The sequence below is a fragment of the Metarhizium brunneum genome, chromosome 1 (assembly GCF_013426205.1).
Source record: "Metarhizium brunneum chromosome 1, complete sequence".
Lineage (NCBI taxonomy): Eukaryota > Fungi > Ascomycota > Sordariomycetes > Hypocreales > Clavicipitaceae > Metarhizium > Metarhizium brunneum.
Window position 1 is genome coordinate 5,841,496 of NC_089422.1, and position 14,533 is coordinate 5,856,028.

The following is a 14,533-nucleotide window of genomic DNA, read 5'->3' on the forward strand; positions in this document are numbered from 1 at the left end:
CCAAGACTGGTACCTAGGTACTCAGGGACTAGCTATTACGCTGCATGGGGATGAATGGTGAAGGTAGAATGACGGGGGATGCTCGCTCTATATATAAATATATATGTAGAGATTATTCCGATAAATCTACTCCTCATTCTGATACATGATTTCCAAAAGCTCTTCCACGTCATTCCTTTCTCCATCAAGCGCAACTGACGGGCCAGGGCGTCGGAAAAACTCAGACTCAAACTCCTGTGGATAAAACCCAGCGTATTCCCAGTCAATGACAGCCTTTACTTTGAGGCTCACTGGATCGACGATGACATTATGAGCGGAGAAGTCGTTATGGCAGAAGACAAGGTCACTAGACTCCCTCGGCTTCATCTTCCAGGCTTGACGGTACGCTTCTACCATGATCCGGTACGGCGGGATCACCTGTACAGAAAATGTTAACTGAGGAATGAGAAATGGGAGGTGTGGGTGCTTACAATTCCTGAGGGTCCTCCCCATACACTGGACTTCAAACCTCTCAGAACATCCATGTAGCCCTCTAGCTCTAATTCAACCGATTTGCGCTGTGCTGGTTCGAGATCAGCCAATTTCACGCCCTCGATAAGCTCGGTGACCAAGTACACTGCGTTGTCATCCTCAAAGCAGCCATAGAGCTTTGGCACGGGGATATTCGTATTTTCAGCAATGAAGCGCAATGCCGCGGCCTCATTCAAGATGCGCTCATTGCCGAAGCGAGGTATGCTCAGCGTACCGACGACCGGATTGTGCTGCCATTCAGAGGGACGAAGACTGCGTTTGACAAAGGAGCCGATGAGGCTGTAATACTTGCGTTCATTCGTAACAGCGACACAATCCTTTTCGCGTCGCGCATTAAGCATGCCAGGTGTGACCGGACACATGTCTTCGACAGACCAGGTAAACTTGATCAGTAGGCAATTGAAAAGAGGGAAGCAGATTTGAAGGTACCCGACTTGCCTGAAACTCGGTTGAGAGGCGTGGTATAAGAGGAACGCCCTGTTGGCCCCGGCACAAACATGGATGGCATCGGCCACAAGAACGAATGGTAATGGTGATGGCATCGAGCACCCAACAAGCTAGATGGTGCGTGCACCTCACCGCCACGATGCTACACTATAGCGGGCAAGGTTCATGAAGCATCAAAAGTATACTTCGAGCAACCTTGGAGTGGCTGACTCGAGAACAGCGAGTTCACTGGCTCTCTCCTTCATGGTGAAGTCGTCTTCCAAGTCGTCGTTGGCAAGTACGATGCCAACAATCCTCCACCCTCGCAGCGCGGATCCCGAATTGTGTGCTCTCAGACACCTCCCCAATTCGCCCAAGGAGGGATAGGCAACCAAGCTGAATCGAGTCATTGGTCGGGTCGGGCATTGAGCCCGGCCGGTTGTGCCATGGAGCAGAGCAGAATCCACGTCACTGCGTTCCAAGTTACAGCTCATTTGCAAGACGTCGACGTGGACATTGCAGGGTTTGACTCACACTGTAATGTCTTGTACGGTCCGTGCCGGAGTATGGCCCAGGAATTCATCGCTCCGGAATGACGCTGGTTGAGCGATTGGTGTGGCAGTGATGAGGGGGCTCAAAAAATACCAGACTTTCGTTCCAACCAGCCAACGCTCCTGCCTCGGGCAAAGTTGAGGAAGAAGAACCAGACGCTCCTGCCTCAGAAGCAAAGCTTAAGGAAGAGAAATGAAGGCCCGACATCAGACAGGCATCATAGGCGTTATGGCAATCAGAGTCATAGGGAAAAATAGAAGAAGATAAAAAAGATGAATATAAACAAATATGTCGCAATATCGCAGGTATAATATTATGAAAGTGCCTCAAGTAGGTAATGTCATGTCACCGTCCAGCTGTGGGGCTGTTCTTCAATTCCTAACGCGACATTGCTCAGCTCACCGATCCCCATCTCTGCATCAACAAGCATCATCGGTCAGCTGAAAAGGACTGGCCGGTTCTATATCCAGCACGCACGGGCCCATCCCGGCCATGAGCAAGCGAAATCTTCTTTTGTGCTTCGACGCGTTCGGCACATTGTTTAGCCCAAAGGCGTCCGTGGCCCAGCAATATGCCCAGGTCGCACACCAATGCGGCGTCACCAGCTTCACCCAAGACGAGCTGCAGTCCCGCCTATCAGCGGCGATCAATCAAGAAAGGGAGAGGAATCCCAACTATGGCAAGGATACGGGACTTGGCGCCACTCGGTGGTGGACGAATGTGAGTCCCTCGCCATCAGGCCTCGGTGTGCCTTCGACACATCGACCGCTGCCTCCTAACGCGAAAGTAGGTGATCCAGGCGACCTTCAAACCCTTCATCCCACATAACCAAGCCCTACCGCCGGCTCTGGTCCCCAAGCTCATACATCGATTCGCATCCAACGAGGGATACGCCGCGGAGAGCAGTCTCCTTTCTACGCTGAGGGCGTTTCGGCAGCGCAAAGCTCGACAGGGCTTCGAGCAGGTCATTGTGGGCGTGGTGACGAATTCAGATGACAGGGTGCCGAGCATTCTTTCTTCCTTTGGGCTGAATGTCAGTCCCTTGCGCTACGGCACGCCAGGCGGGCCGCCCGTGTCGCCGGAGGAGGAGTACGACATTGACTTTCACTGCATGTCGTATGATGCAGGCGTCGAGAAGCCGGACCGGCGGATATTTCAGGCGGCTGAGCTCATGCTGAGCCGTGTCATCGCCAGCCGGGCTGGGCAAACCCCGACCCCCGCTGAGCTGGCGAGCTGGCAGAAAATCTACGTCGGTGACGAGTATGCCAAGGATGTTGTGGGCGCTACGAATGCGGGCTGGAACCCGGTGCTGCTTGATGTCGAGGGGAGGGCCATGGAGATTCCCAAGTTGGAGGACTGCCCTGCCAAAAGTGTCAATGCCCTGTTTACCGAACATGAGGTTGTAAGGGTGCGTTCGTTACGAGACTTGGCCGCGTGGATGACGGGCGTGGAATGAGAGACGAAATGATGATTCATTGCATGTGCACTTAAGAGGGGGGGTTCATAGCCAAGGTGAGGATACAAGAGCGTTGCGACTTTGTCGATATTGCACGGCATGGCTTGCTGGCATACGGTCGGTAGGGTTGGGCAGGTAAACCCACGTATCCTGAACCATACTAACTTCTGTTTTACGCACGAATCGCGTAAAATGTGTTTTTTTTTACTGAAGAACAGTGGAATTTTCTTTAGATACGCGATGAGAAGCACCTCGACCAGCTGAAGCGCACTGACTGACGAAGCTGACAGAAGAGATTGTGTCATACTTCCGTTTGCCCTGTGACTCATCTGCGGTTACTCTTTGAGCCGCAATCAGATCTGATACGAGCGAGAAAAGCAACCCTGTCGGCCAGTCCAACGCGCCATGGCCTCGCCGGAGACTTGTCCCGGAGACTTTTAACAAGTGACCCACATTTCCCGGGTCCGGCGCGGAAAAAGAGGCCGAGAGGCTCCCGCCGCCGTCCTTGATAAAAGCCGCGCTTCACGGCTAGCAATGCAGGATTCTCCAAACTCGTTCTTCATACCTGACCACCAACTGCCACTCGTTTTTGCCAGAAATGAGCCCCAAGTTGTACGACGTTCTCATTATTGGCGGCGGCCCAGCCGGCCTATCCATGGCCATAGCTTTGGCGAGACAGGCCTACTCTGCGTTGGTTCTAGATTCTGGAGAGTACCGCAACGCAAGGGCAACACACATGCACAACGTGCCTGGATTTGATCATGTGAATCCCGTCGATTTCAGGACAAAAGTCTGCGAGGACCTGAGGAAGAGATATGAGCATATCGAGTTCAAGGCGGCCACGATCAAGGAGGTGCGCAAGTTGGATAGCGGCATCTTCGAGGCAATTGACGACCAGGGAGACAAGTATACCGGAAAGAAACTCGGCCTGGGTACCGGAGTGAGGGATGTGCCTCCCGCAGATATCGAGGGCTATGATGCCTGCTGGGCACGCGGCGTGTAAGGAACCCCCGTGTGGTTAAAACTCATTCGATACCCCCCCCCCCCGGTGTACTTGATACTGATTTCCGATTATTTGCCAGGTTTCACTGCTTGTTTTGCCACGGGTTCGAGGAACGTGGTGCCGAATCAGTCGGGGTTTTGGCATCGGGCATGCTGACGGCCGCGGAGATGATTGCGCACGCAACACTCATGGCTAAGCGCCTCGCCAAAAGCACCACGGTCTACACCAACGGGAATCCTTCTCTACTGGAACAAGTCAGATCGATGCTGCACAGCAGCAAGATCACGTACGAGGACAGAAAAGTCGCAAGACTGGAACTGGAGAATGGTTCGGGACCGAGTGTAATTGTTCATTTTACAGACGGCACCAGCAAGAGGGAGGGCTTTATTACGAACCATCCCCTGGTTGAACAGCAGTCGCCGTTTGCGGCGCAGCTGGGGTTGGAATGCGCGCCGACAGGGGATATTGTGGTTACGGCTCCGTTTAATGAGACGAGTGTGAAGGGATGCTTCGCCGCGGGGGATGCGGCCACCATGATGAAGAGCGCTGTGCAGGCTATTCAGATGGGTATGTTTGCGGGTGTTGGGTTGGTGTCTCAGTTGCATCATGATTTGGACGAGAAGGATGAGCTCTGATGGACTCGATGGAATGGATTTGTGTTGGGACATGTTTGAACAGGATGGCAATAACAACTTGCCGGGTAAAGATTATTGTAGACTCTTATACGACCATGTTTGCTAGCTGTCTATGGAGACTCGCATATGGCTGTCATCATGATTGCTTGCGTGCTAACATGTCACTTTTGGTCCATATACACTTTATCCACTCCTCCGAATACAATGTAAATGGAACTGATTCTCTACTATAAACAAGTAAGTGTAATCAACTCGCCAGTACCCGGTTCATGGGGATATTAGTCTGCAATCTATTGATCATCTACAACTACCTAGGTATTCAAGGCAACAGCAGCCAAGCGTATCTTCGTTCGAGCCCCAATTTGAAGCCAAACACGCATCCTTAAGAAGCCCGCTTCCCATACGGCTCAAACGGCAGCAAGAACGCACAAACCGCCAACCCCCCGTACAAGGCGGCACAAATAAAGACGGGCGCGACAGTCGCCGGGTTCGCATACGTCGCCACAACAGCAGACATGGCCCCAGTCAATCGACAAAAGGCGACGGCAATGCCATTCCCCGTAGCACGATGAGCAGACGGCAGCGTCTCCGCTGTGTACCCATACAAGACGCCGTAGTAAATCTCGAGCGTGAAGGAGATGACGCAGCTATACGCAACACTGGCCTCCTGAGACGCAACCTGCGAGTACGCAAAGAAGAAGGCCATTGTGGCCACGGCGCCCACCACCATGGTGTACCGGCGTCCCAAGACGCGGCAATTCGCCATGTGGCCGCCTAGCAACGGGCCAGGGATGCCGCATACCTGGACGAGAGCATAGTTGCGCCACGTCTGGTACGTGCCCGCGACGCCGAACTGCACGCCCCTGCTGGCGAGGTAGTAGGGCAGGAAGACGTTGAACAGGGGATACGCCAGGCCGATGATGGCCCACGACAGCCAGAGCAGCACGGTAGTCTGCGCCATCTTGCCGGTGGCGAACAGGGCGCGGGCGTGGATGGCAAACTCGCCCAGGGAGAAGCGGCTGCGGGCGTGGGCGAAGCCGACGGCGCCGCAGGCCTCGAGCTGCTCGACGCGGAGGGAGCAGGGCCGCCCGTACCGCGCCGCCAGGTCCGCGAGCACGCGGACCACCTCGGCGTCCTTGCCCTGTCCCAGGAGGAACTTGGGCGTCTCGCGGAGCCGGATGACGGTGACGCGGAGCGCGCTGAGGACCAGGATGAGCCCGCCCATGGTGTACATGAGGTATCGCCACCCGCGGTTGTCCCCTCTCGCGCAGTCGCTTGCGGCCGCGCAGGAGAAGGCGGCTGTGTATCCAGGCCCAACATCAAGGTCAGAAAGGGCAAGGCAGTGAGAAACGAGGGGGGGCTGCGGAACGCTCACGCATGTAGCCCCAGGCGACTAGGCCGGCAATCGTGCATCCTACTCCCCACCAGGCGGACAGCCAGCTGACCGTCCACTGCTTGCTCGAGGGGAGGTGCTCGAGGAAGACGGCCGTGTCGAGAATCAGGTTGCCGCCGGCGCCGAAGGCGGCCGCGGCGACGAAGAAGCCGAGCGAGGCCCAGGTGGGCGCGGCGCCGGCGGCGACGGTGAAGACGGAGCAGATGAGGAGGGAGGTGTTGAAGGCCGTCTTGCGGCCGATGATGTCGGCGAAGAGGCCCCAGAATAGGGCGCCGACGAGCATGCCCGTGTACAGGGCGATGGTGAGGCCCTTGGGGTAGGAGGGCTGGAACTCGAGGACGGCCTGGACGGATATGATGCCCTGGAGGCTGAGCTGGAGCGCGTCCACGGAGAAGCTGCGCGCCGTGAGGAGTGTGAGCTTGAGCTTGTGAGTCGAGGGGGCGTGACGTACCCGAAGCCGCTGAGGAAGAAGAGTTTCCAGTGGTAGTTTGTCCATCCGATCTCGTCGAGAGTCTTGTTGCGGACGGGTGCGTGAGCACACCGTGCCAACTTTTAAGCTGTGGGATTATTTGGGGGGACACTCACATTGTTCACCAGGTGCATCTTCTTGTCCATTCCGGGATCCAAGTCCTGCAGTGCAAGAATATCCTCGGCCGACGCATCTGGTTTGTCGGATTCGTGGTGTTTGTTCTTGCTCATTATTCGCGAGACACTTCTCTCGACGTCCGTCTCCGGGGTAGATTGATCTTGGAGGCATGCCATGCTGTCTTTTGGGTGCATGAGCCCACGATGGTCTGTTGTTGCCATTTGTCCAAGCCTTGGAGTATACCTTGATGTCGACAGGGAAAATAACGACTAAATAAAAGAGATACGTGAGGTTAAGTAGACAATCTATGGAGCCGGGGGTTCTCGATGGTGCGGATCAAGACTCAAGACTCGAGACGCAAGAGGCTACTGGAGGCTAATTTTCCCCGAATGACAGACCTCCCAGGGTCTTACTTTACAAGCGATGCACCTCATCGGCTTTTAGCAAATATATCGGTATCCACTTCCTCAGAAACCTTTAAACGAGTTGTCTTGGGAGCGAATTCTTCCCCCACAGCGACCGCTTGCTTTTATAGCAAAAGCAAGTATGTAGTACTCCGCGAATACTGACGTGGCCAGTGAGACCGTGCGCCGAAAGACCAGTTGACTCGAATGATTATGCCGGTCGCCTAAAAGGCAGAAAGACACACTGGATGGTGCATGTACTCCGTATGGATATCCAATAACCGCTGCATCGGTTTGCGTTGGTGGCACAGGCCATCGACTGGCTTGATCAATGGCAGTCTGGTTCAATAATTCGGACCAAAGGAAGTTTCGCCTCCTGAGCCCGGGTTGTCATTTCAGTTTTCGAAAGATGAATGTTTTGACCTCATCTTCTCGCCCCGAGTGTTCCCATACCTAGGTAGATAGGTGCGTGACGTTCAGCCCGATCGCGAAACTTAAAGACAAACCCTCCATCTTTATATCTTAGCCATACATCATGGATCGTGTTCTGTCCAACGGTGCTGAGCAGAGTTGGGCTTTGGACATGACGACCTAATGTCAATGGTATGGACAATTTTCTATTTTCCACCGCCAACAATGTCGTGCCAACTAACCATATCAAGGACGCATTCGACTGCGCTGTATGCAGATTCAGATAGCAGGACCCAGACAAGCCAGTCATTTTAGAACTCTTGATATACGGCTCCAGACGGCTCAACCTCAGGATCAAAACCCACGCCATGAACATGATCCTCCACCATTGAACTTTGCCCGAGGAAATAGCCCAAGTCAGAACGACACTGAGCATGGGAGGAGACGCCATCACGGCAGCACGTACGGGCATCACAGGTTCACGGCGGTGACTGATTTTCGCATAAGCAAAGTTGCCGTCGGCCGTCACGTTTGCTTGGCAGGGCACCGAGGCCGTTGTTGGACGTCCAACTCTCGCACCAGATCGTTGAGACGCAGGGAGCGGATGCTCGGGAAATTGTCTCGTGGCAACAACTACAGAGATCTCATCCACAGGGCGATGAGGTTTGCATCACCTGGTCAGAAACTGAGGCCCGCTGGGGCTTTAATGAACATTGTTGGCGGCAAGGTATTCGACAATAAATGGCGACTTGAGGACTACAAGTGCCGCGGTGTGAGTACGCATTTCCAAGTTTCAGTCAGGGACATGCCGTGTTATTCGGTAAATGGGGGGAAATGACGGGACAAATTGCTCCTATACACAATCATGGTGCAAGAAAGGCAGGCAGGAAAGGATTGCTGTCCCCTCGGGCACACACTATGAGAAGCAGGCCTTCTCCCGACCCAAGCTCTAGAAACTGATGAGTAGTCTGCAGCGATGCGCCAGCAAAGTGTTTCAGTCGTTGCTCGTCGTGAGCAATCACATGAACGGTGCAATAATCCCACCCCCTTCCTTCACTTAGTTGGAAGGGCCCCAGGTGCGAATGAGGCCTGCCGCGATATCGGCAGCAAACACGGGCGCTGAAGGCGGCAGTTCGCCCAACGTCGCTGTGTGACAGTGGTCCGTAAACGCGTGCGAAATTGCCACGGCGTCAATGAAGGATTCCGGGCCCGAAGCCGGCCCTTGCTCCCTTCCAGGCTGGATCAGATGGCGGCCGAGCCGGCGAGGGTTTGGCCCGGGCGGATGGTCATGGACTCATGGTCGTTAGCTTGCTGTGGGACGACTTCAATGTTTCAATGTCTCGAAGGGGTCTGGCAAGGACGTGTCACTGAGTACTGAACCACGGCGCGACATGACTGGTGCGGCGTCAGCTGAAGGAGCCATGTCGGCGATTTGAATAGTTGGCGGCGACGGACTGAGTGATGGTGGCGCCGTCGTGCAGTTTGTCATATTTCTGCCGAGTGGTGGTTGCCTCGTCCGTTACGGAGTACTCGTCCAGTGTTGACGGAATCTACTGACTAGAATTCAGGACCCAGGTTCAGGTTGGTAAACTAGTACATGTATCGGCTTGTTCTGCTCCTTTGCTGCAAGGAGTCGGAGCACCGTAGTCTAAGGGACAACTATTTCCTGCGCAGGACGCGCGAGACCCGTAGGGTTCCTAGAGCCCGTCCCCTTCTGTCAAATTCTTCCAGAGTTTTGCCATCAGATGGCATCTGGGTTGTGGGTTCTTATCTGAGTTACACACAAGTTTGCATATGCAACTCTGCATATGCATGCATGGAACCCTGTAGGCTGATGATGGTTTTCGGTTCCGCTCAACAGGTCGTCGGGAGAGGGGTTCAATAGAATCAGACGAGACGATTGGGCCTTAAATGATTAGAGAATGAGGGGAAATGAATGATTCCATTACAAACCCTTGTGATGAATCAGACTATGCGACTGATGATGTTGGTCCCTCTTCTTCAACCACAGCACGGCAGACATGACCCTTGTTACACGCCAGCCGCAGGAGCAGCACAAGGGCTGATGTGGTTCGGATGCCTTCTTCCGTTGTCTCAGTTGTTGAAAATAACGACGGAGTACGGAGTAGGTCCTGCGTAGTGTACATCTTCCTTGTGCGAGGAGAGGAGAAAGCCACGGCTAGATGCCTGCAGATGGCGGCGACCCATTGAATACAATGTCATTGAACTGGATTCATTGAACTGGATGATTGATCACAAATATCAATTGTATTGCACATCCTTGTGAGAGCGAGTTGCAAGACTGAGAAGCTGGGAGTGTGCGATGTAGTGGGCAGGCATCGCGCGAGGCTAAAACCCGCATCACGTGACCACCCTTTACAGTCGGAGCTTCCTTCCCTCCAAGGTTCTTACGTGGTGGTTTCTTGTTCGTGTGCCTTGATTCCCACGCTCTTCGAATTGAGGGGAGAAGAAGCAAGATACCTCCGCGTCGGTGCAATTGAACACGGTAGCTGGCGAGACCACAGTTTATTCCGACTTCGTCATGATGAACGCATTCTCCCCCAATGCAAAAAATGTTGATTACTTTACAGGACACCATCCGGGTGCCGGATTTGTCTCCTGCCGGCGGACTATTCTGCAGGTTCCACCACCTCAGCCTTGTCTATGACCTCAGAAGCGAATTTTGGCATATGCGCCCTGTACAATACTCTGTAGTTTTCGTCAACAGCGCGCCATTCATTCCATGTTGCCCGCCAAGCTCTGTATTGCACTAGACTGTGCAATGCCGTGTCTGGTGGCGTCAACATGCCAACGGCAGAGGAATCAGTACCGCTCTACCCATTCACGCCAGCACCAAGCCGGATGAAGCCATAGTCGCGCTTCTATGATGTCCTGTATCCAACAGCTCTAGCTTTGTTTTGTCATCTCCAGGCCGGTATTCTGTTTTGCGGGAGCCCGGCAACAACGACACCGTCACCAGCGTCGCGGAGCAGCCTCGTTGGAGTCGTTAGCCATCCAAGGCACGACGACGACGATAAGATTTGGAATTAATTAGCGCACCTCCAAGCTTTGACCCGTGCGTGCGCCGTCCCCGAAGCAAAGACCAACTGCGAAGCAGCTGTGCAGTCGCGCTTTCAAGCTTTGCTCTGGGCCGCCGCGCAGGCCTGGACGATGAAGATGAAGTGCAGATCTTGATCTCGACAATGCCGCAATTCGACCAAGTGAGACAAAACTAATGCAGTCTGTTGACCACAGCGCTCGGAGCGCGCAGGACCCTGGTTCCCCAATCCCTTGTCCAACCGCCACCTGCTGGGTTCGTCAAATATTCGTCCGAGGGTCCTGCAACGCAAATTGCAAGGCTGGCAACTGTGGAAGTTCAAGCACAGGTTCTAAGATTGTACCAGACGGATAGATGATGGACTCGCGGAGCTCATGGGCCGTTGGCGTGACGGCGCAAGGCGCTTGCGGCAAAACGGGACCTTCAATGTTGTTTACAACCAGGCGCAACCCCCATTTTGCAATTTTTTGTTTTAGCCCATAACTCGAGCGCCTTCCCCAGCTTTGGGCCCGACTTGACGGATCCGAGGCCTCGCCTGCTCTCCACCTTGTCGTCCGGCATCCACGGCTGTTGGCTCTGATCGCGATCTGCCGGGTACATGCCGATATCCAACCTGCAGTTTCTCCCGATAGCTATGGGCCAGCTTGCATTTGTCATTATGAATTTATGACATCTCCATAGCAAGTCGGCCCACGCAGCATAGTGATCAGATGACGGGGCAGTATACTGTTTGTATTACTCTAGTAACTACCGAGTATCAAAGTGCCAACGCAACACACAGACCTTTTCGTCGCGCAGACTGCAGACTGCAGCAATCTCCCGTTCAACTCGACAGGGGGGCCGCAGGGGACTGACTGCACAGAGCTCTTCACGAACAAGAACTTGGTACCCAGGCGGATGTTCTGGCTGGCGGGCAGACACCTTGCTGGCCCCGTTTCGACAGGGCCAAGCCAAGACTTTCCTTGCCGAAGCTCTCTTCTCGATTCCATTATACCTGCCGAGTAGAGCGTCTAGCTTCTCGGAGCCTTCTCAGCCGGGTGTCCTCTTCCCGTCGTTGACAAGCCCCAAGTTGTTGTGGAGTCTCGTGTCGTAGACATCGCAAGAAGGTGCAAACCACACGACGCCCAGGTGCATGTTGGGTCGCACTTTTCTGCTGCCAAGCGTGGTTCGGCGTTTGTCGTCGTGTCCACTTGGTGTAGATGATGGCAACAGGACGAACGGTTGACTCTTCATGGCCCCAGCAGACCCGGCATGACTCTATGACGACTATATCAGATCCAAGTCACGGCAGCCACGACCATCGTTTACTAGTAGTATATATGAAGACCGTGTCTGCAGCTTGATTCACACCCTTGTCCCAGATCTCATCCCCCTTTCCAGTTCTCCAGTACCATTGGCATATTTATTTTTTTTCTTGTTTTTTGAGTCAGCTCCCACTCCGTACTGAGACTCAGAGCCGTCGTCTGGAAAAAATTCACCCAGTACACATACACATCACACAACCATGTTGAAGCCGGGACTGATCTTGATACTGGCCGCCGTGGCTTCGGCCCGTCAGTGCCAGAATATCACAGTCCCAGTCTCCATCAGCTCGCGCAATGGTGTTTTCGACATGGCCCCCCCTTCCACCGATATCGACGTCACCAACTTGTTCTTGAGAATGGCGTGGCCTGGAAACAACGGCACCGCCAACCTACTGAAAGGAGTGAGTTCAAGTCAAGTGCCCAACGCCCGTCGCCATCACTAACCAATGTCCGGTACAGTACAAGACGGTGTCTGGAAACTACACGCTCGCCGCCACGTATTGCGAGCCCGACAACGGCCCCGGCCACGCGCTCCAGATCCTCACGCACGGCGTTGGCTTCGACCGCAGCTACTGGGACTTTTCCTTTGCCAACTACAACTACAGCTACGTGAACCGGGCCCTCGACGCCGGCTACTCAACCCTCACCTGGGACCGCCTGGGCATCGGCCACTCCTCCCACGGCGACGACCCCGTCAACGAGATTCAAATCTTTCTCGAAATCGCCGCCCTCAAGGCCCTGACGGACACGGCGCGCGGCGGACAGCTGCGCGGCGTCGCGCACAAGTTCAACAAGTTCGTCCACCTGGGACACTCGTTCGGCTCGGCCATGACCTACGCCCTCACGGCCCTGCACCCCGACATCACCGACGCCATCGTCCTCACCGGCTTCAGCCAGGTGCCCCAGTTCCTGGCCTACTTTGTGCTCGGCGCAAACTTTGCCCCCGTCGCCGACAACCACCTCCTCGCCGGGCACTACGCCGCCGGCTACGTCGCGCCCAGGGACAGCATCGGCGTCCACATCAACTTCTTTGGCCCGGGCGACTTTGACCCCGAGGTGCTCAGGGTGGCTACCCAGACAGGCCAGCCCGCCGCCGTGGGAGAGCTGCTGACCGTCGGCTCCGTGCCCAAGTCGAGCGAGTTTCCCGGCCCCGTCATGATCATCACCGGTGGTAAGTGTCGATAGGCTATGTCCCCTGTACACTTCAGCAGCTGACACGTTTGGCAGATCGCGACATCCCCTTTTGCGGCGGCAACTGCATGAACACCATGGCTATCAACGGCTCCGCGCCCAACCTGGTCGAGTACTCCAGAGACAGCTTCAAAAAGGCATCTGCCTTCCAGGCCACGGTGGTGCCCAACGCCGGCCACGGCTTGAATTACAACTACAATGCGCCGGATGTGTATAGGGCCATTACCGACTTTATCAAGGCCAGTGTCTAGACATGACATTTGCGGCGGTTCTTTTGCGCTTCTCGTACAAAGTTTCGAGCGGTATTTACAACAGTCTCAGTCTCCTACAGTGTAATTCTTTCTTCAACTAGCACATAGAATTGACTTGCAAAAAAAAAAAATTGAAATCAATACTCATGGCTCTTGACACCCCTTGAAGTGCTGGGACATCTCATCCCTTGGCAGGCTGCTCACTGCTGCTGAGCGCCACACGGGTCGGGTTGAGAGAAAAATCCTACTCAAACAAAGCAATTGCAGATGAATGACACCATGTCCCGCCTGGATTGCTTTTGAGAGGCGAGACATGGACCGCCAAAAACCACCTTGCTTGCCGAAAGAAGAAACTTGCTTGAGACATGCAGCCGCAACGGCCACTTGATTGTGTGGTTTGTCACGCCGGCCCACGGACTATCAGACGGCGCGGTCGTAAAGAAGCAAGCATGTGTCTGTGCCATGTATGTACGACCTGCGCTCGGGATTCTATTGAAATTGGTGTTTTTTTTTTCCGCGGTCACACAGCGATGGGTATTTCGGCACCGGCTACATCGTCGCGCAAGGGTTTGTAATGGGGATGCTGCGATTGCCGAGCGTGACGTGCATGCCGGGACCGGTGAGGCGGCCTTGATAAAAAAAATCTAACTTTCATTTTTCGTGTGACGAGTCTTTCCAGGACGTATTTCCATTGTAAGCATCAATTTGGGGGAACGGAGTAGGCGCGTGTTGAACTTGGTACGGGAGCAGATGAGGCTGTTTCATTCCTTGACTCACTTGGGACTCGCGTGCTTTGACCTTTTGGTCTCAGATAGATGAGTGCCCGTGGACAAAACACGTTGCCGTGCCTTTACGACTCGTGCCCTCGTCGCAAGCTCAAGGGCCTCTGAATCCCGTACGAGGCGCAAAGTCTCTGAATTTTTGCCCTGTCCACGTGGCGCGCTCCCTCGTCCGTTGGCCGGGTCTGGCTTTGCCTTGTGCGTCGCCGGGTCTCGTCTGTTTCGCGCGGCTGCCACGTCGTGCGAGCCCGAGACGTCGTTGACTAGGTGGTCAAGTGCGAGCAATGGTTGCGGTTTGCCGTTGAACCGGCCGGACGATGGGGGTGAATCCCAGGTTTGCCCCGGATCACGACAATGGGACACGCGGAGGTGAAGGGAGGCGCCCTCGTGATCGTCTGGCAGTGTTGGACGTGGCCGCTGTGTGAAACACAGACGACGTGGCTGTCCTTGTTGTCGGAAAGTGTCTTCGGTGCTCGCCTAGTCGCCTTTGCCCGTTGGAGAACCTTGTCTGTTTGCAGGGCGAGGAAGCCCCCCTCGCTCCTGTGATCTGTCC

The 14,533-nt window shown here is 54.7% G+C and overlaps 5 protein-coding genes across 5 annotated transcripts; 3 read left to right on the forward strand and 2 right to left on the reverse strand.

Annotated features, from left to right (window-relative positions):
• Positions 1–126: 126 nt before the first annotated feature.
• G6M90_00g017540 (uncharacterized protein) lies at positions 127–893 on the reverse strand (the record flags this gene model as incomplete). Its single annotated transcript, XM_014693290.2, has 2 exons — positions 127–417; positions 471–893. The coding sequence occupies 2 exons, from the start codon at positions 891–893 to the stop codon at positions 127–129; spliced, it is 714 nt and encodes a 237-aa protein (XP_014548776.2).
• A 1,108-nt stretch (positions 894–2,001) lies between these two features.
• G6M90_00g017550 (uncharacterized protein) lies at positions 2,002–2,965 on the forward strand (the record flags this gene model as incomplete). The annotated part of the gene is made up of 2 exons (XM_014693289.1): positions 2,002–2,229; positions 2,300–2,965. The coding sequence occupies 2 exons, from the start codon at positions 2,002–2,004 to the stop codon at positions 2,963–2,965; spliced, it is 894 nt and encodes a 297-aa protein (XP_014548775.1).
• A 598-nt stretch (positions 2,966–3,563) lies between these two features.
• On the forward strand, positions 3,564–4,603 carry gliT (Thioredoxin reductase gliT; the record flags this gene model as incomplete). Its single annotated transcript, XM_066129801.1, has 2 exons — positions 3,564–3,964; positions 4,048–4,603. 2 exons carry the CDS (start codon positions 3,564–3,566, stop codon positions 4,601–4,603), a joined length of 957 nt encoding a protein of 318 aa, XP_065985867.1.
• Positions 4,604–4,985: 382 nt separating this feature from the next.
• Positions 4,986–6,758, reverse strand: G6M90_00g017570 (uncharacterized protein; the record flags this gene model as incomplete). The annotated part of the gene is made up of 4 exons (XM_066129802.1): positions 4,986–5,902; positions 5,979–6,391; positions 6,448–6,509; positions 6,582–6,758. 4 exons carry the CDS (start codon positions 6,756–6,758, stop codon positions 4,986–4,988), a joined length of 1,569 nt encoding a protein of 522 aa, XP_065985568.1.
• A 5,201-nt stretch (positions 6,759–11,959) lies between these two features.
• On the forward strand, positions 11,960–13,201 carry G6M90_00g017580 (uncharacterized protein; the record flags this gene model as incomplete). Its single annotated transcript, XM_014693286.1, has 3 exons — positions 11,960–12,160; positions 12,219–12,930; positions 12,987–13,201. 3 exons carry the CDS (start codon positions 11,960–11,962, stop codon positions 13,199–13,201), a joined length of 1,128 nt encoding a protein of 375 aa, XP_014548772.1.
• Positions 13,202–14,533: the final 1,332 nt, after the last annotated feature.